This window comes from Mesoplodon bidens (assembly GCF_964165515.1).
Source record: "Mesoplodon bidens genome assembly, chromosome: 11".
Taxonomy (NCBI): Eukaryota; Metazoa; Chordata; class Mammalia; order Artiodactyla; family Ziphiidae; genus Mesoplodon; species Mesoplodon bidens.
The window spans coordinates 57,890,574-57,910,421 of NC_138167.1; the positions used below are offsets into that span (position 1 = coordinate 57,890,574).

The 19,848-nt window shown below is 62.1% G+C and overlaps 2 protein-coding genes across 2 annotated transcripts in view; both read right to left on the reverse strand.

Moving 5' to 3' along the window:
* Positions 1–1,832: 1,832 nt before the first annotated feature.
* Positions 1,833–10,179, reverse strand: PANX2 (pannexin 2; the record flags this gene model as incomplete). The annotated part of the gene is made up of 3 exons (XM_081250201.1): positions 1,833–2,155; positions 2,515–3,945; positions 9,954–10,179. The coding sequence occupies 3 exons, from the start codon at positions 10,177–10,179 to the stop codon at positions 1,833–1,835; spliced, it is 1,980 nt and encodes a 659-aa protein (XP_081106327.1).
* A 5,194-nt stretch (positions 10,180–15,373) lies between these two features.
* The window catches only part of MOV10L1 (Mov10 like RNA helicase 1), a 30,293-nt gene continuing 25,818 nt past the window's right edge, over positions 15,374–19,848 (reverse strand). The window contains exons 15-19 of the mRNA XM_081250202.1: positions 17,620–17,769; positions 16,741–16,848; positions 16,060–16,197; positions 15,877–15,968; positions 15,374–15,769 (exon numbers count right to left, since the gene is read on the reverse strand). Coding sequence (XP_081106328.1) covers positions 15,739–15,769; positions 15,877–15,968; positions 16,060–16,197; positions 16,741–16,848; positions 17,620–17,769 — 519 coding nt within the window. The 3' untranslated portion in view covers positions 15,374–15,738. The remainder of the gene's footprint in view (positions 15,770–15,876; positions 15,969–16,059; positions 16,198–16,740; positions 16,849–17,619; positions 17,770–19,848) is intronic.

Genomic DNA, 19,848 nt, shown 5'->3' on the forward strand with positions numbered 1-19,848 from the left:
GCAACGAGAAGCCACTGCAATGAGAAGCCCACGCACCACAACCAGAGAAAGCCCACGCGCAAAAAGAAATAAATTTATAAAAAACAAAAACAAAAACACCCAAGTTGGGATGCAGCCCCAGATGATGGATCAACTGTACTCCCAGAAAGCCCAGCCTGCCCAAGCTCAGGGCTGCTCCAGGGAGGGGCCTGCGGAGGGGCTTCGAGGAGGCCAGGCCAGTCAGGCCTCCACACGGTGCAGCAGGTGGTCCCACCCTGATCTCGGCTGAGCCCCCTTGTGATTGAGGCCTGCACCCCACCTGGTCTAGCCCCCAGGGGTTTCTGGCCCAGCTGCCCCAGCCATCTGCCTCCAAGGAGCCTCTCTTCAGACCCTCGGGGTCTCCTGCTGTGGCCTATGGGGTGTGTGACTCCTTGGTGCACGCCCGGGACCAGCCTCATCCCCACCTGCATCCTGGGCCTGGTGAGGAAAGCCCCCCCGCGCCCACGATCCCCATGACACGAACGCCTCCAGAGCACATCAGGGGCACCCCTTCCAGGAAGCCCTCCTGAGTCCTGCCAGTTCTTGCTATTCCCCCCCAAGTGTACCTGGCAGCCCCTGCCCTCAAGCATCTGATGGGGGGGCCGGCTTCCTGGGGGGGCTCACTCCATCTCCACTGAGTCTGTGTGAATCACCCTGTGGCCCAGAATGCACGCACGTTAGCTGGAGACCACGGTGTGTCAGCCGCATGAGGACTGTGTGTTCTCATTCAGCTGTGGATGCAGCAGGGCCCCCAGGCGACCTGGAGGGCATCGGGGCGCCTCCCACGGCCCTGCCGCCCCCCGCCCCCAGCACCTCCACCCCGTGCAGGTTGGGTGGAGGCCCTGGACACAGGAGGCCTCAGCTGGACCACAGGCCTCCGGCAGGATGGACCACTCAGGACTCAGGGGTATCAGAATAATCTTTATTGATATGCTCGGTGCTACCTTGTTAATACTGTCACGTTGTCACCGTGGCTGAGGTAATAGGGATGGCCCCGCCCAGCGCCGGCCCTGAGCTCCCACGGAAGCGTGGTGGACCTTCGGGCGGGGGGGTGCTGATGGCCTTGGAGGGGACGTGGTTATTGCGTTGGATTCCTGCCCTCACTGGCACGCTGGCGCCCTCGCCCAGCCTCACCCGTGCGCACTCACGCACACACTCGCACGCTTACCGCTAATGCACACACCCACTGGCACGCTGGCACCCTCGCTCTCTTCCGCACGCTCCCACACTCACACACACAGCATCCTTTGTTTTGAATGCATCTGAAGCCTCCTGGTAATAAATATACTCGCTAGTTACAGTAATCATAGTAAAATAAAGTACAGGTTTGTCGGGATAAGAGGAGAAAGTGCACGTTGACCTTTGACTGGAGGGTGGCCCCTCCCACCGAGGGCTCCCGGTCCCTGCAGGGGCAGCCCTGAGGTGCCACCATCCCCAGTTCCCTCCTGAGTTGTCCTGCCACTGCCCGGCCCCTCACGGGCCAGCGTCCCAGGCCTAAGACAAAATCAACTAAAAAAATAAATTCTTCATCTCACAGCCGAGCGCCTGATGCAGGGGAGGGGGGTGGTGGCTCTGGGCCTTTCTGGCCACGGGCTCTACGGGGGTCATGGCCAGCCCCTGGCCCAGCCAGAGCCCCGACGATGCCATCTGAGGGGCCGGGTAGGCGAGGTGCTGAGCCCCGTGGCATGCGGACAGGAGGCTGGGGTGTGGGCCGTGCCGGGCGAAGCAGAGGCCGCGTCCACGGGGGCGCTGGGGGCAGTGGCGCACTGCGGTCATGCAGGGGGGCCTGCGACGGCCTGGGCAGCCCTGTCCCCTCAGAACTCCACAGCACTCACTGCTGTCCTTGTCTCCTCAAAAGTGGCAATGAGGATCTGCTGGGGGGGAGGGATGGTGATGAGGCTGCCCACATCAGGGGGGGCTCGGGGGGCCCCGTCCTCCTCCTCCCGTGCCTCATACAGGGTGCTGATGTGCAGCAGCGGGTGGGTGGCGTTGCGGCTCAGGATGGCGAGGGGGTCAGGCTTGCCCAGGCTGGCTGGCGACAGAGGGGCCGTGGCGGGGGCGGCGGAGGGCGAGCAGATGTGAAACGGGCCCCCGGAGGGCAGCGCGGCCCGGGCTGGCTCTGCGGGGAGCGGTGCATCTGCAAACAGCCCAGAGCACAGAGCCTCTGCAGGCCCCTCTCCCCACCTGCTGCCTCCCCCCTCCTCCCGCCTGGCCCGCTCGGGCTCTGAAGCTCCCCCACACAGCGGCCGGCCTGGCGTGGGGGGGCTCTGGCCGCCCCAGGAGCAGAGCGCCCGTTTCCAGAACCTTCTCCAGGTGCCGAGCAACCTTACCGTGTGTCCCCGCCAGCCCTTCATCCCGTGTGCTTCACAGGGCCCTCGAGTGAGGGTCCCGCCTGTCGTCACCCCGGCAGCTGGCTCCCCTGCCCACCCCCTGCTTCCATCCAGCTGGTTCAGTCCTTAACCCCCTTCACGCCCCTCCAGCCCTGCCCATCCCTACCTGTGGTGGGTGCCGCGGGCAGGCCCAGCTTACACTCCTCTGGCTGGGACAGGAAGCCTCCTTCCTGGCTCCGGGAGGCTGGCAGGGCGGCAGGCATGGCCTCGGCCTTGGCCTTCTTGGTGCCCAGGATGTAGGGATGCACGTCCAGGGAGAAGTGGCGGGCATGCTTCTTGTCGGGGGGCTGGCCCGTGTCGCCCCCGCCACCCTTATAATGGTGCGCGGCGCGCGCGCCCGCGTCCAGCAGCGGCGCGATCAGCGTGTCGGTGGCCGTCTTGCGGCGCACGGGCTTGGGCTTCTCGGCCTTGCTGTTCTCCACGCGCATGATGGCCAGAGGCTCCTTGAAGGGCTGGGGCAGCGGGTTGCTGGTGGGGATCCACTTCATCTTCTTGCGGGGCCGCTTGACCACGGGCGGCTCAGCGGCGCCCTCGGGCTCGGCGGGGTTAGCGCTGGGGTCCACGGTCTGCACGCCCTCGTCGCGCACGGTGGGCGTGGCGTCGTGGTTGGACTGCGCAAGCGCGGCCAGCAGCTGCCGCACCACGTTGTCGTACATGAGGTCGCTCTCGTTGGTGATGAAGTCCAGCCGGTTGAGCGACTTGATGTGGTCGCGGTTCTCGTTGCAGAACATGGCCAGGATGTTGATGTCGCAGAACTGCGAGCGGCGCCACTGCCGGCGGGTCTTGATGCCCACCTTGTGCAGCTTGTCGAAGATGAAGTTGCTTTTGCGGAAGATGAAGAGGTGGACGAGGTTGACGAGGATGATGAGGTTCATGGAGCAGAGCAGCGCGACGTCCACGCCCGCCACGATGCGCTGCAGCTGCACCGACGGCAGCTTGCAGGTGACACGCACGGCCGGGCCGCCCCCGGGGGCCGCGCCCAGCGCGCAGGTGAACTCGTTCTGCCTCTGGGTGGCGTAGTAGGTGCACAGGTAGGAGATAGGAGCCACGCTGAGCAGCAGGATGAGCAGGTGCCGCGCCAGGTAGAGTTTGGCCAGGAAGTTGCTGCGGCCGCGGCGCTCCAGGTACTTCTCGAACAGGTTCTGCTCGGGGCTCTTCTCCTTCTCCGCGTTCTCGATGATCTCACGCCGCTCGCGCTCCGTGATACCGGGCCCCTTGGATTGGATCTGCTTCTCGATCTTGGGCGCGCGGCCCTCGGCAGCCCGGTGGTAGCAGTTGTCGATCTCCTGCAGCAGGAAGTTGAGCTCGGAGGTGAGGCGCGTGGACGCCAGGAACTCCCAGCCCAGCGCGGGCACGTACATGATGGCCGCGAAGGCCAGCAGCGAGTAGGGCAGCAGCTTGTGCTCAAACAGCGACGGCCACAGGCTGGCGTCCACGCCGGGCAGCGCGTCCCGCAGCTCCGTCCAGCAGTAGCCGCGGGCGTACAGCGCCTGGTCACGGGTGAAGTTGTGCGGCGTATAGCAGTAAATGGGCTCCTCTGGGGGCAGAGAGGAGAGGGGGCTGGGGGCGAGCCGGGCATCGGACCCCTCCCGCCTGCCCCGCGCTGAGCCCTCTTCCGCACATCTCAGCGTGCTGGCGTGGGTCTCACCCCGGGTACCCCGCCCCCCACGTACTGCAGTCAGCTGTGGCACAGACACAGGTGGGATGGGGGTGGAGGGTACGGCCGTGCCCACCCCGCCCTGGGGGGCCGACCTGCACTTGGAACCTCAGACCCCCCTCCGAGTGCCATAACGTCCCCATGTGCACACAGGGACGAGTCCCAGAGAGGGCGGCACAGGCCACACCACTCAGCTGGGGCTTCTCTTACAGTGGCACAGCTGGACCAGCCCCCAGCCTGGCACTGCCTCGGCCTCCATCTTGAGAAGGGCAGGTGTCCTGGCCAGGTCCTACCTACCCAGAGCCGGTTACGGTGGCACAACTAAGGAACAGCAAAAGTGGCCCTGCCTGCCCTTGAGAGTTGAGGAGTGTCCCCCCAAGACCCACTGTCCTGGGGAAGGGCAGGCCTGGGGTCCCAGGACACTGGGTGGGCAGGGGCAGTCACCCCGGGGATCCGACAGGAAGGACCCACCACCCAGGCCACAATGTCACGCAGGAAAAACGGTCGTCACTGAGCTGTCTCCCCCCAGGTGAGGACAGGTGCCAACCAACAGCTGAGAACGTGGGACGCAGTCCCCACCGACCCTGCCCTCCAGCTGGGCCTCCCGTTGAACGCTTCTCAGAGAGGAGAGCTTGGCCGGCTCGGAGCCGTCCTCAGGGCGGGGCGTCACCGTTCATGGCCCCTGAAGACCGGGCCACTCGGCTGTCAGGCCAGGCTCCAGTCCTTGTCACCACAGACCGGGCACGTGTGCCCTCTTGCAAGTGGCAGAGCCCGGGCCCCCTGCCCAGAGGGCAGCATCCCAATGACAGGAGGTCACTGCCCCCAGCCTGACCACAGCTAGCATGCATGCCAGCCTGCCCTAGCCTGGACCCTCCTCGCGCCCCGAAGAACGGCCCCCAGGGCGGGTCCGTTGAGTCTCCCTCTGCTCCAGCTTACGCCCCTCACCCCACGAGGCTTGAGACCAGGAAGCAGTGGGGACCAACGCACCTGTCTGTCTGTCTCTGTCTGTCTGTGCAGGCCCCTCCCAAGGCCTGCCCCAAGTTAATCCCAGCCTTTGAGGGCAGGAGAGGCAGACGGTCACTGCTGGTGCCTCGCAGGGGCCGAGGGGGCCGGCTACACATCTGGGCACGGAGACCCCAAAAGTGCCTTCGGTCCCAGGCACGGAGGTCACCTGGCCTCTCACATATGCAGAGCCCCAGCCATTGCCAGCAGCGTGACAGCCCCGCACCATCCTGAGGGTTGAGGGGGGCTTGAGGTGGGCCTCAGGATCGCCGGAGTGGGGCCCACAGCTCGTTCCAGGTGGTGTGGTCCAACGGCCATGGCAGCAGGACCTGGGGCTCCACGTGGCAGGCACTGGGGAGTCACGGAGGGCTGGGGGCAGGAGTGACGGGCAGTGAGCTCTGCTCAGCTGTGGTGGCGAGGCCAGGGGCTCCGTGAGGAAGCTGTGCCAAGGGCACACGAGGGACGGGCTTGGCCGAGGATGGGGCTGGGTCAGGAAATGCTGGTACGCACAGCCCAAGGCCCCTGACGAGGACACAGATTGAGGCCTAGTGGTGAGTTGGGCTCAGAGAACATGGAAAAGGCACAGGATCCCCCCTCATGGTTGAGAAGATAGCATTTTATTCACTTGCTTTTTGTCCTCACAGCCAACTCCAGGCCAAAGAAAGGCAGACGCTCTTCTCTGGGAGAAAAGGACGGCGGGGAGAGGTCCCTGGGACCCCCAGGCCCCTGGTCCAGGCCCCAGGGGAACTGGGAGGGTGCCGCGGCTCTGGGGCACGGAGGGGGCCTGTCCCCTGGCGGTGAGTGCTGCAGGCACAGGGGAGCTGGTTCACCCGTGGATGGAAGCAGGGCCCCCATGGGTCCCCACATCCTCTCACGTCTGCCACAGCCCCCTGGCTGCTGGGAGGGGAGGAGGGATGAGCCCTGGCTCAGGAGAGGCCCAGCTCCAGGGCCCCTCGGGCTCTACACCGGGGTCTCTGTCTTTCCCTGACCTGCAAAGCAGGTCCAACAGCCCAGCAGAGACCGGATGTGTCATGCCGGTGCCTCAGGACACACGTGTGCAGTGACCCTGGCCCGGAAGAGCTGCGGCCGCATGTCCTGACTTGAGCTGCAGGGGCCTGGGTGCTGGGCCGGACCCTGGTTGGGGGTGGGGGTGACCGCTGAGCCAAGGGGCCTGGGCACCGGACGCTCAAACACTGCAGTGCCAGCATGGGTGTCCGACAGGGACCCGCAGACCCAGTCAGCTCACCCAGGGCACCTTTCCTGATGGCACTGTGTGGACTCTGGACCCGAGCGCCCCTGGCTATGCCCCGAGAGGACACCGGGGCCAGGGTCCTCGCAGCCCCGGGTGCTCCCAGAGACCCCGTCGTGGAGCACGCAGGGCCGACTGCGGTGCCGTGGAGAACATCGAGCCAGAGCAACAGCCAGGGCTTGCGAGGCCGCTTCGGGGAAGAAGCTGTGTGTGCGATTCCGAATTCGCTGCAATTCCGGGGCTGCTCCCGGTCCCCAGGCCAAGCCCAGCCCGCGACAGCGTTCCCTCTCAGCTCGAGTGCCCCAGTTCCCTTGGAGACCCTGCCTGACTGGGGGTAGAAGAGGCACACCCGTTATAGGCATCTCGGAGATGTCGAGGGTTTGGTTCCAGACGCCAGCGATAAAGCGAGGATCGCAATAAAGCAAGTCACACAAATTCTTTTCTTTCCCAGTGCATATAAAAATAATGTTTATACTATACTGTAGTCTATGTCTACATGCTGTATGTATGTCTAAAAACCAATGTACGTACCTTAATTAAAAATACTTTATTGCTAAAAAATGCCATCCACCGCCTAAGCCTTCAGCGGGTCGTAATCTTTTCGCAATAGTAACGTCAAAGACCTGCTCACAGGTCACTGTAACAAATGTATTAATAAGGAAAAAGTTCGAAATATTGTGAGAATTACCAAAATATGGCACAGAGACACGAACTGAGCAAATGCTGTTGGAAAAATGGCGCCAGGAAACCTGCTCGTCGCAGGGTTGTCACAAACCTTCAAATCGTGAGAAACGCAATATCTGCGAAGCACAATAAAATGAGGTCTGCCTGTGTTTGGCTATTTTAGGAAAAAGCAGCTGTTGGTCCCCTCTTCCCAGGGCCCACATAACATCTGGAGAAACCAGTAGCCCTTCAACGCCCCACTCCCCCGCCATCCTCTTTTGGCCGTGAGCCTGGCTGACCCTCCATCCACCACTGAGCGGGTCTGCACAGCGGGTGTGTCTGTGGAGCCACCGGGGCCTTCCCACCACCTGCCACCCTCCAGCCTGGGGATGCGCACAGGCCCCAGTGTTCAGGGAGGTCCCCGCCTGGCCGGGTCCTCACCATGAGCCCAGTGGCCAGCATGTACTTGCCCGCGTGTCACCAACAGGCAGACACATCGGACCCCCGCCCCCTGCGCCAGGGCACCAGGTGAGGATCTGGGCGCTGGGTGGGCTGGTGGGGGTGAGCGCCGGGTCCCCTCAAGCCGAGCCGGGCTCCAGTGGATGGGACATGGATCCTTCCAGCAGTGGCAGGACATACTCTGGGCTCGGAACCTGAAGATGGATGGTGACCCAGTGCTGAGGGGACGGGTCGGGTGTGCTCCTGTCTGGGGGCGGGGGATGCAGCTGGAGGGGCCTCCAGCGCCCCTTGAGGGTCAGAGCTTCTGACCTCGCTTCCTCTTGCCCCACTTTGGTCCACAGCAGTGGTCCCCTACTGTCCTCAGATCTGGAGAAGGGACCCGGGGACGATTCTGAGCTCTGTGAGGAGCACCAGGTAGACGGACCCTGATCCAGGAGAGCAGAAGAGGCAGCCGCCACTGCCCCGAATGGCGGTGGGAGCAAGGGGACTGCGCGGCCTCAGTCACTCAGCAGCGGGAGAGCTCGTGAAGCCACTGCCACCCCCCATTTGCTCTGTGACCTGGAACAGGATTACCATGGGGCAGACCTGGGCCCCGCGCGCCAGACATGCTCCACCGGCTGGATTTTGGGTCGCAGGGTGCTGGGCTGCAGGACCGGCACCCGCCTGCCCTGGCTCAGAAGGCCTGCCTCGCCCTCGCTAGGGAGGCACCGGGCCGCTCCGGACCAGCATCGGGCCCAGGCGTGTCCCCAGACACACGCAGGTGGGTGTGAAAAGGCAGGCGACACAGGGAGGCCAAGGGTACCGCCAGGAGCAGAGATGAAGGACACACTCGGGGAGACCCAGCAGCCCAGCCAGGCTGGATGCAGAGGTGCTGAGGCCCCCCCACATGGGGGGAGCTGGTTCACAGCAGAATATCAAGGTGGGGGCCCTGTCACAGGAGGTCGCCTGACGGCGACTGAGTCCTGAGCCTGCCCCACCGTGTGCATCTGGAGTGGGTAGGATTGTTCCCCCAAAAGATGTTCTAGCCCCAAGCCCTGGTACCTGTGAATGTGACCTTGTTTGGAAAGAATCTTTGCAGATATGATCAAGTTGAGATGAGTCACGCTGGATCAAGGGGGCCCCGATCCAATGACTGGTGTCCTCATAAAAGGAGGGAAATTTGGACAGATACCCAGGAGGAGGTATGAAAACGCAGGCAGAGATCAGGTGATGCGGCCACAATGAAGCCAAGGAAGGCCCAGGACTGCGGAGCCTCCAGAACTGGAGAGGCAAGGAGGGACCCTCCCTGGGGCTTCGGGAGCATGGCCTGCCCACACCTGGATTTTGGACTTTGGGCCTACGCACTGTGAGACAATAAGGCTCTAGCGTTTGGGGTCACAAGTTTGTGCTAACCTGTCAAGGCTGCCCCAGGAGACACCTGTGCACAGCCTGACTTCCCCCCCCAGGCTCCTGGGGAGCGTGCTGACCCCGGGAGTGACCCACCCGGGGGTGGGACGAGGCAGCCTGGACAACGTCCATTCTCAGGTCACAGGGACCCCTAACGGGTGAGTCCTTTGTGCAAGGAAGCCTGTCCACGTCCCTCAGGGGAGAGTCGCCCTCTCTGCCACGGGCTGATGGGCTGCGAAGGGGCCTCCCTGGACATCTGGGCCCTGAGACCGCTTGCCAGCCAGACCCTGCGTGGGGGGCCGTTTCCCGTCTCCAGCCGCCCACACACCTGCCGCGTGTGGACCCTTGGTCCCCGGGAGCCCACTCTTCCTTCCTGCCTCACCTGGGGTCACCTCTCCTTAGGAGGCCCTCAGGTGCTCCCCAAATTCACTGAATCTAATCAGGACCACATCTGTCAACGGCAGCTTCAACCTCTCATCCCGTCCACGCTGCCGTGGACACTGCCCTTGTCTGGTTTCTTCTTCTACCTGCATCAGCCTCACAGGCGCTGGGCCTGCTGCTGAGGCCAGGAGGGTCCACTGCCCACCAGTGCCTGCTGCTCCTCCAGGCCCTGCCTGCCCAGGGGGGCCTCTGCCCAAGACCTGCCCAGGCTCCCACTGCCCCCCCACCAACCAACCAGAATCTGCCCACTTCTCAGGGTCTTCATCCCACCACCCGCCCCAGGACCCTGCCCAGAGGCCGTGCTTTGGTGTCCACTGTCCCCATCACCTGTAACTTCCTTTTTTGGTCCCCACCTGGCGACTCCTCCTTCCCTCAGACCCTGCCCACTCCCCCTTCTGGTCGCCCCTCTTCCACGACAGAGCCCACGTCTCCTTGATGCCTGGGACCACCGGGTCCGCCCGGTGTGAGCCCACGGAAGGTAAATTCAATACAACGAAAGAGAGGGATCAGGGAGGCAGCCCCAGCGACCGGCGACACATGCAAGGGTGGGGAAGTGTTGAGGGTCTGCGGGGAGACCCCGGGGCACCGCCCACACTGCCGACCCCAGTGGGGAGGCCCGCGGTGGCTGGCACAGCGAGGGTGGCCCGAGAGGGCACGCGCCCCTCCCGCCGCGCGCCTCCGGCCTCACCTGCGAAGTTCTTGGTGAAGACCAGGGTGACCAGCAGGATGGGGACCAGCACGGTGCCGATGGTGACCACGCGATCGAACGGCAGCTCCAGCTTGAGCTGCAGCAGCAGCGCGGCCAGGGCGCCCGCCTTGTCGTCCTGCGCGCCGGGCAGGATCAGCTCGCGCAGCTTCTCGCCGGCCAGCAGCGCCGTCGCCATGTCCGCGGACGGCTCCAGGAGGTGGTGCATGGGGGGCGCGGGGGATCCGGGGCGCGGGGCCCGCGGTGGGGGCGGGGGGCGCTCCGCCGCCGCCCCCCGGGGCAGGGGTCGGGCCGCCCGGGCCGGCGCGGGCTGCGGGGGGCGCAGGGGCCGCCGCCCCCGCCTCGGCTGCAGCCTCGGCTGCAGCCCCGGCGCGTCTTTCCGGCGGGGGCGGCGGCGGGACCCCCGCCCCGAGCGGCGGGCGGCGGCTGCGGTCCCGCCGCGGGGAGGGGGCTGTTTACCTGCGGCGACGCGCGGCGTGGCTCCGCCCCCCCACCCCCACCCCCCCGCACGCAGATGCGGCGCCGGCGATGACTTGGCAAAAAATATTTAAATTAAATAAAATGAATGAACAATGACTGGTTCTTCCTCTTCCTCAGGGCGGGGAGGAGGGGGAGGCCGAGTGGGGGGCTCCCCTCGCCCGCGGGTCGGGGATGGCTGCACGCGGTGGAGATGCGGCGGGGCCGGCCGCGTCCTGGGCCCCTGTCTTCCAGCCCCGCGTCCGGGAGCCGCCCCGCGGAGAGGGGTTCCTCGTCCGCCTCCCGCACCCGCTCTCCGCTCTCTACAGAAGCCTGGCCGCCACCGTGGGCGCTGAGGCTCCCACCCACCCGGGCTGCTGCGGACACAGACGGGGGACTCCACCCCCCACGCGGGGCAGCCGGCTGGCGGACGCTGCGGGGCGTCTCCTCATGGCCTCTGCACTGCAGCCGTCGCCCCAGTGCCCTCCCCGCCGCCCCCCCGCGTCGCCTCCACGCGGTCCCGCGGCCTTTGTAGCCCTGCACCTCCTCCCCATCACCCCATCCGTTTGCCTTGGTCAATGGCATTCTCCCGGTCGGCCTGTGCCCGCACCTTCCTGACCTTTACCCCCTCCACTCCGACACCCCCGTGCCCACCCTCAGGCACCACCCCTCTCGCACCCTCCTGGGTTCGGTCTCTGGTGCAGAGCCCAGCTGCCACCTTCATGCAGATTGCAAGACTCGCTGTATCACTTCTTATTCTTTCATAAAAGGTCCCCATCCCACTGTAATAGGATATACACGTGCTCTTTGTAAAATATTTAGCATAGTTGGAGTTTCAACTTCACTCAATAATTCATCCAGGGCTTCCCTGGTGGTGCAGTGGTTGAGAGTCCGCCTGCCGATGCAGGGGACACAGGTTCGTGCCCCAGTCCGGGAGGATCCCACGTGCCACGGAGCGGCTGGGCCCGTGAACCATGGCCGCTGAGCCTGCGCTTCCGGAGCCTGTGCTCTGCAGCGGTAGAGGCCACAACAGTGAGAGGCCCGTGAACCGCAAAAAAAAAAAAAAAAAAAAAAAAAAATTCATCCAACTGTTTTGAGCACCCATATTTGCAGGCCTTGGGTCACTGCTGTGAGCTAATTTCCCACCCCCTGCCAGGGGAGCTCAGAGGGGGGCGGATGTCCTCTACAAGCCTGAGCTTCACTTTTTTAAAAAAAATATTTATTTATTTAGGCTGCGCCGGGTCTTAGTTGCAGCATGCATGCAGAATCCAGTTCCCTCACCAGGGATGGAACCCGGGTTTCCTGCATTGGGAGTGCAGACTCTTAGCCATTGGACCGCCAGGGAAGTACGGGGGTCGCTGTGCTTTTGAAGACTCACCAGTGTTTCTGAGCGACGCCCACCCGTTCCACCTGTGTACTGCTCACTGAGGGAGTCGGGCTACTTCCATCCCCAACAACGCAGAAACCTCCAGTCAGGGGCTGGCCCCTCCCCTGCAGCAGCATGTTTCCGTGATCCCACATGCCGATGGAGGTCCCCCACATTCTCCTTTTCCCTTATGTAATGACTTAGGCATTCATGGCCTTTCCTTCTCCGTGTACACTTTGGAGGATGGGGAAGGTGGAAGTCTGTGCTGCCTTGGGCTGTTCCAGGCGTGAGCAGGGCACATCCCTCCATCTACTTACATCTTCTATGCCTCCTGTAATAGAATCATTATTTCTCTGTAACGTCTTGTTGGCTCTTCAGGTTACTTCCTAGACACCCTGTAGTAGTTCCACTGTAAACAGCCACCACTTTCTGTGGTGTATTTCAGTTGGTTAGTCTGGTTAGGAGAAAAACCTCTGGTCTCCATGTGCTCTCAGAATTGGCAAGTGGCTACGGCAGGTGGCAGAGTTGCCACTGGAGCACAGCGGGTGTGCAGCAGATGCTGGCAGCACGAGCGCACGGGACCCACAGGACAGAGGGCGCAGCCGGAGCTGGCGGCCCTGCACCCCTACCCCCATGTTACGGCAGCCCCTCCGATGCTGTCCTCATCCCAGAGAGGGGCCTGGGTGGGGAGGTGACACCTGGACAGGGGCTCTGATCCTGCAGAGGCTCCGAGCTCCACCCTCCCTGCCCCTTGGGCAGGGGTGGACAGCAGGGGCTGCGCCGGTCCTCACCCCCGGCCGGCCCAGACTGGGGGACTACTCTCCCCGAATCCTGTCTCTGGGGCAGGATGGCATTAGGGGAACAGCCTGCCCTTTCTCGTGCTGATCCATTGACATGTGGCTTTTGACACATGGAAGGGCTTTGGAAGGTTGAGGGACATTACTACAGCAAAACCTTCATTCTCTATTTAGGTGACGTTTTATCAGCTCGCATATCAATGAAGACGAAAAATAGGAAAAAGCCTAACGCCGAACCATTTCTTATTACTTGGGTGAACCCCAAGTAATGTTCGCCCTTGAAGACGGGCAGCTCATTGACACATTTCCAATTCTACTTCCACGTGCAGTTACGAAAATTCACAATGTCTGTGCATCGTGTTGATTGAGTACGTACCTAACGATTCTGAGAACACAGAGGAAGTTCTTGTTCCCAGGTCTGGTCTCATGGTCTCACAGATTAGGACAAACGACCCCCTCGATGTACTGCAGGTATTTGTCTGGCAGCAGCCGAGGATGCTGGACAGGACAGGCCATGGCACAGCATGGCGGAAGGTCACCTCACCCCACACTTGGGCAGCAGGTGGCCGGGGAGCTCTGCCCCACCGGCCCCCACTCTGGAGACTGGAGCCACCGCCCTGGGGTGCCCAGGCACCTAGCGGAGGAAGTGGAGCTGGTGAGCTGGTCCACTCGAGTCCTGTGGCACTTCTGTTGGCCCTTCGTTGGCCAGAGCTCTCAGCTGGCCCCACAGGGCTGGGTGGAGAGGCAGGTCACAGCCCACCATGTGCCCGGGAGAACAGACCCTCTGTGACGCCATAACTTTCAACCCAGCACATTCTGCAGTGGGGTGCAGTTCTGTGGGAAGAAGGAATGACATGATGATTACAGTTGTGAAAGGACAGCTTGCTGGGGTCCTTTTTAAGTGGACGAGGGCGAGCGTCAAATTGCAATGGCATTTTGAATCTGTCAGAGATGGTGAAAAGGCTGCTGGCTGGAACTGTTCTACTTTAAAATGGCAACAGTTACAACATGCTGGGCATGAGCAACTTTAAAAAAGGAGGAAAAAGCTTGGATAACTTACAAACGAGGGGCGGGACACACAACTTCCAAGTTTCATTTAGGGGATCTCTGTGCAGCCACACCTGCCCACGGTGCTTTTTTTTTTTTTTTTTTTTGGCTGCGTTGGGTCTTCGTTGCTGCGCGCAGGCTTTCTCTAGTTGCGATGACCGGGGGCTGCTCTTTGTTGCAGTGCGTGGGCTTCTGATTGTGGTGGCTTCTCTTGTTGTAGAGCATGGGCTCTAGGCACTCAGGCTACAGGAGTTGTGGCACAAGGGTTCAGGAGTTGTGGCTCACAGGCTCTAGAGCACAGGCTCAGTAATTGTGGTGCACGGGATTAGTTGCTCCGTGGCTCGTGTGATCTTCCTGCACCAGGGCTCGAACCCATGTCCCCTGCATTGGCAGGCAGATTCTTAACCACTGCGCCACCAGGGAAGTCCCCTGTGGCGCCTCTTACCTCTGCTCCACGAGGTGTCCATGCTGGTCTAGGTGGCTCGGCCTCCCACAGACTCTGACCCTTGGAGGACAGGCACCGTGCGCTTCTGCCCACAGGCAGCAGAGGTCCCTGCTTGGGCACTGGCCCCCATCCCCATCCAAAGGTCACATGGGGACTCCTGCCTGTTCTGGCCCAGCCAGGCTGTGCAGCGCCCTCCTGCCCTTGGCACACAGGTGTGCCCTGAGTACTGCCACCCCAGAGACACCTCTGGGTCCCTGCTAAGGTGTCCCCTGGCCCGCCCAGCCCCTTGCTGCCTGCAGCCCCTGCTGCTCCTGCCCTGGCATGTGGTGGTGACCAAATCCCGCTACTCGTCACCGAAGATGGAGGGTGGGACCCAGCCATGTGTGCTCAGCCAACACTGGTTCCCCCCCGGAATTTCTAGGTCTCCACTGTCACCGGTTGGTGTCAGAGGCCCGGCCCCCAAGACCCTGGAGAGGGTGGCATGGAAAAGCAGAGTGGGCTGGACTGGAACTTGGCCACGGAGAAGACCAAGGGGGGCAGAGCCAGGTGGCAAGTGGGCAGGAGGTGCAGACCGAGGGGGTTCAGTGGGACCCTGAATTCCACTCAGGCTCTGCCAGGTGGGGCTCGAGGCTGCTCAGAGTGACCTGGCAACTGTCCTGGCAGCCCATGCATGTGGCCAAGGCCAGAACCTTCTCATGTCCTGACAAGCTACTGGCTCTGTTTCTGAACCCAGCCATTCCCCCACCAACGGACCCACAGCAGCCATTTGTGGTGTGTCCGCAGTTAGGAGAGCCCAACCCCAGGCCCGGGGGTCCCTGCAGGCTCCAGGCTGAGCCTCCAGGGCCTCAACTTCCCCACCTGTGAGCCAGGAGATGGCATTTCCAGTGCTCACAGCTGCCGACAAAGGGACAAGGCCCTGAGGAGCAGGAGCGGGGGCAGCCAGTCACGGGGGGGTGCTAGGGTCCTGGGGTGGCCTTGGGACCCCTGGTGCGGACACTGTCTGCCCTGTCCCTCCCGCCACGCCCTCCACCTCTGCAGCACCCACAGGAAGGTCTCTGTGGCCCTGCCTGTGGCCTCCAAAGGCTCGGATACAGGCCCCGCCCAGCTGCACCAGGATGCAGGGGGCGGGGAGGATGCTGACCCCCACCTCTGCCCTGTTGGCCCAGCCCTGGGCAAAGAGCCCCAGAGCCCCAGGCTTCACACAGCTGGTGTGTGAAGTGAACGTGGCTCAAGGGCCTGGAGGCCATGTGAAAGCCTGACCGCCACCCCCAACACTGGATGCGGAGGCCACCAAGTGTCCCACTCAAGCATTTATTTCGGTGACAGCTGCAGGGACTGCCCAGGGGTGGGCACAGGCTGCGTGCGGAGCTGACAGCAGTGAGAGCGGACGTCAGACCCGGGGCCCCAGGCCCGTGGCCGCGGCCGGAAACCAGGCAGGCCGCAGCCCAGGCGGCGTCCCTCGGGGTGTGGAACGCGGCCTCCGGCCACTGCTTCTCAGCAGGGGCTCTGCTGGGCAGAGAGGGGCGGTCGCTCACCCGGCCACGGCAGCAGACTTGGAAATGCGGGGTCCAGTGAGTGGGGCTCCCCATGACAGCTCAGGCTCACGCTCAGGGACCACCGCGGGGCTGCTGGCGGCCCCCTCTTCACAGGGTGGTCTTACGAGGGGCACTGAGGTTTGCTCATTACGCTGTGAAAGGAAGGAGGCGCTGACCCCAAATGTCATCCCAGGACCGGGTGGAGGGTGGCCGCAGCCCAGGGGCAGGGCCCACAGGGGCAGGAGACGGCAGTGCTCACTTCTGCAGGGGCTGCAGCTCGGGCGGCAGGTCGCATCCTGTGTAAACCCCATTCGTGATGCTGTACTCCAGCAAAGCCCCGAAACACGGATCCTGGTGACACACAAAGGGGCAGGGCTCGTACCTGACAGCCATCCCGCTGCCCCACTGGGCCCCTCTCCCTGAGCCCTGGGCCACAGCTCACCCTGACAAGTACATGAGGATTTCCCACCACAATCAGCAAGGCTTTGGGTCTGGTGATTGCAACATTAAATCTTTTTGAGTTGAACAAGAATCCCAAAAAATATCTATCATCTTCAAATATGTGTTCATTTGACCGCACCTAAGAAACACAGAGATGGATAAAAATAGTGTTTACAATTTTTCGATGTGGAAAGAAACTCAATCTATAAAAGCATTTAAAAACATTCAACATCAGTATGACTCCATCTCTGGTCAAAGAAGAGAAAGACAGTGGGCGAGGAGGCGGCCTCACTGCATTCTGCCCACAGCCGAGGGGGCGCTCCAAACACCCAGGGGGGACCTCGGGGGCGGGGCTCGCGGCAGTGCTGCTCCTCCTCCACCTGAGCTCCCCAACCTGCCGCAGTTAACACGCACAGTTCACACAGGGAATTTTAAAAAGAACAGACTTCCGAGAGCCGAGCCACCTTCCCGCCCGCAGGCTCCTTGCCAATCCCGCGCCTTCAACATCCCAGCCCTCCTTCTCCAACATTTAACTACTTCTTCCTGGGTTTCTGTACTTTTTTTTTTAAGAAGAACACCCTATGGTTAACTGCTCGAGGTGACGGTCCAAGACCCCTCCTGCCCCTGCGAGGCCCCGCATAGCAGCCAGCCTGGCGCAGGCCCCTGGGACGCGGGTACCTACAGTTGAGATGATGATAACCAGATACTCTTGCCCTTGAAACTCCTCCACGGATCCAACCTTTATATCCATCAGATCAACATTTTGCAAAAGAATTTTGATTTTCTCCACCTTTGAAGGAGATGAGATCAAAGATAAAATTTCACAAATCTGACCATTTCTTTACATATTACAGTGTAAGCTGAACGTTAACCACTGAGCCCCATGGCCTTTCAACCCCTGATCTCGGTTCATCAACGCTAAGCTGCTCACAGCACAAATGCCGGTCTCAGGCGGGGTGTGCGGGGCCGGGGCAGCGCCTCCCAGGAGCAGGGCTCTGCGTCAAGAAGCGAGGACTCCCTGTGCTGAAGAGTGGGGGTGGATCCAGAGCGCCTCCTGGGGTTGGCGGGGAGAGAGCGCCATCCAGAGGATCCCATCCCCAGGGCCTGAGTGGTTATGACAGGAACCAGGCTGTGTGGCCACAACAGGAAAGCCAGAAGGAAGAGGACCCGCAGTGGGGGGGGGGCGGGGATGGTCCTGAAGGGGGTGCAGCTGATGAGCTGAGCAAGACTGGGGGTGTGTGAAGATCTCCACAGGGTGCCAGTAAAGAATAAGCACCTTCAAATTGTGAAAAGGACAAAAGCTCAGCTCCTGCCAGCACAAGAGGCTGGAGGGCGGGGACCAGAGGCAGCTCCCTCAGCACCCAGGGGATGGGCCTTCTCACACGCAGTGACCGCATGTGCGCCGAGGTGAGGTCACCACGTGTCCCCAACCCCCGCCCCCCACCCCGTTTGGGGCACAGGCACAGCGGCTGTGCAGATGCAGAGAGAGCCGTGTCCACCTTCCCTCCTCAGAGCCCGGGGACAGGAAGGCACAGAGGAGCTGGCCGGTGCAGACCCACACCTGCTTCCGGTAAGGCGTGATCACGCCGAGGTCGCTGGCAGACACCTGGCTGGAGAGGCTTCTGGCCAGCAGGCAGCAGTAGCGCATGACCTGGACGGCCTCGGCAGGGTTGAACCACGATGGGCTTCGCCCCTCTCGAGCTTCGTTGCCCTGAGTTAGCAGGAAGACAAGAGAATGGCACGTCCATCACAAAAACGTCATTTTCTCGACAGGAGTTTGTGAAGGGTCTATGAACCAAGGGAGAAGTCAGGGTGGTGACTCAGCAGAGACAGAGGAGCCCTGCTCTCGTGCAGACTTGTGTTCCAGCAGGACAGATGGATGCTCAGCAGTAAGGACTCGTCTTGGATGCACAGATGCCGGGGGTGGAGGGTTGGCTGCGTGTGTCTGTGAACTGGGACCCCACCCCCTGCCAAAATGCCCGTGCGTCCTGGCAAGAGCAGACCTCGTGGCCTGGGGGAGGCGGCCGGCCAGCTGATACCTATTTGGCCACAAATTTTTAAAAGCAGAATTTACAGGCCCTCATTCTTGATCAGAACCTAATAGAATCAGAAGTAAGATATAGGCCACCCAAACATCGTTAACCACATGGAGATATACTTCTTTAGAACTCCTGGGTCAAAAAGGAAAATAAAGTCACGCGTCTCGACAGACACGAAGACGCACGTGGAAGGGCAGAGCTGGGAGGGCGTGGCCACCCGAGCCCCTGTGAGGAGGACAAGCACAGGGACCTCGTGGCCGTCTCGTGAGAACTGCAACAAGCAAAGGAAAGATGAGCAAGTCAGCGAGGGGAGGAGTAGAGAGAAAGCTGAGATGAATGAAGCAGAAAACAGGTGAAAATAAAGTCCAAAGCTGGTTTTCCAATTAGACCAAAGGCTGGTGCCTCTCCTGTAACGGGCCAGATGGTCAGAATCTGAGGCTTGGGTGCAGCCACGCTACCCACTCAGCGCTGCCGTCTGGGCGCAGGCTCCCAGCTCCCGGCCGCACTTCCTTTAGGACAAGACCCCAGTTGCCTTGGGCCCGGCCCCCCTTGGGCGCTCCTGGGGCTCAGCTGCCCCCTCGACTGGGCCCCTCTGCGAGATGCCCTGGGCTGGGGACAGAGCAGTGAGGCAGATGGGGGTCTTTCTGGAGCTCTGGGGGAGGGGCTGACGAGGGGAGCACACAGGTGACGCACGGAGGTCTCACTCCAGGGATGGAGTGCCCTGTGGGGGAGCGAGGGCCCTGGCAGTGCTGCAGCCTCGTAACAACGGACGACAGTGCCCTTTTGCTCCAACGGTGGGAGTGGACCCCGCTGTTCCCTGCAACCCAGCCCCAGAGGCCTCACCCTCATTTTCTTCTGGGGGGCCCAGAATGGAGCCAGTACACAGTCAGGCCCCGAGAAATACCCAATAAATAAGGTAACCTTTCTGGACTCTGTTCTTTTCACACCGAGCACCTCCATCTCCACAGCTCCATGGTAGGTTATCCAGTGGACCTGGAGTTTCCATTTCCTTCTACACAACGTTTTTGCACATTTGTCACTCCCTTCTACACCCAGTTTTTGTCGCGAATGAGCCTACTGTGACCCTTACGTAGTTTGCAGGAAACACATGGGTTGCTGTGGACAGAGCTGACCTCTCCTCAAGGCCAGGCCCTCCACCGGGAGCGTGGGTGCTCTCGGGCGGACCTCCCCTTCTTGGCTGACTGCTCTGCTGCCCCCACTGCGTCTGCTTTGCTGCCCCTGAAACCTGGGGAAGCCTTCGAGCAGAGGCTGGGGAAAGGCATTCCCGGAGGGGCCTCGTGCCAAGCAACCATGCTGGTCTCCCCACAGGGCCCCCTCTTCCTCCAACTCGCGCCCATCCAGAGGATGTGCACCCCAAGCCACACCAGGACGCACGAGCCCACCGCTGACAGAGCGGGTCAAGCTAAACGTCGAGGGGCCAAGTGCTGTCCCCGGGAAGGCAGGCTGCTGAGAGGATGGGCAGACACCACCACTCCAGCCCCAATTCTGCAGGAGTTTGGCGGGGGAGGGGCTCACGCCAAACCTGACTTCTGGTTCTAACCACCAAACTCCCAGTACAAACTCCCTGGTTTTAGTGAGCGCTACCGGGCGTCTAACACCTCCCTCTGGGGACCCCCCACCCAGTGAGGCCCTGGGGGAGGGCAGACTCTGTCCCCAGGATTGGTCCTCCCCCTCGACACCACCGAATCACAGGGGGAAGGGGTGGGGCTGTGGCAGGAGCTTCCTCAGGT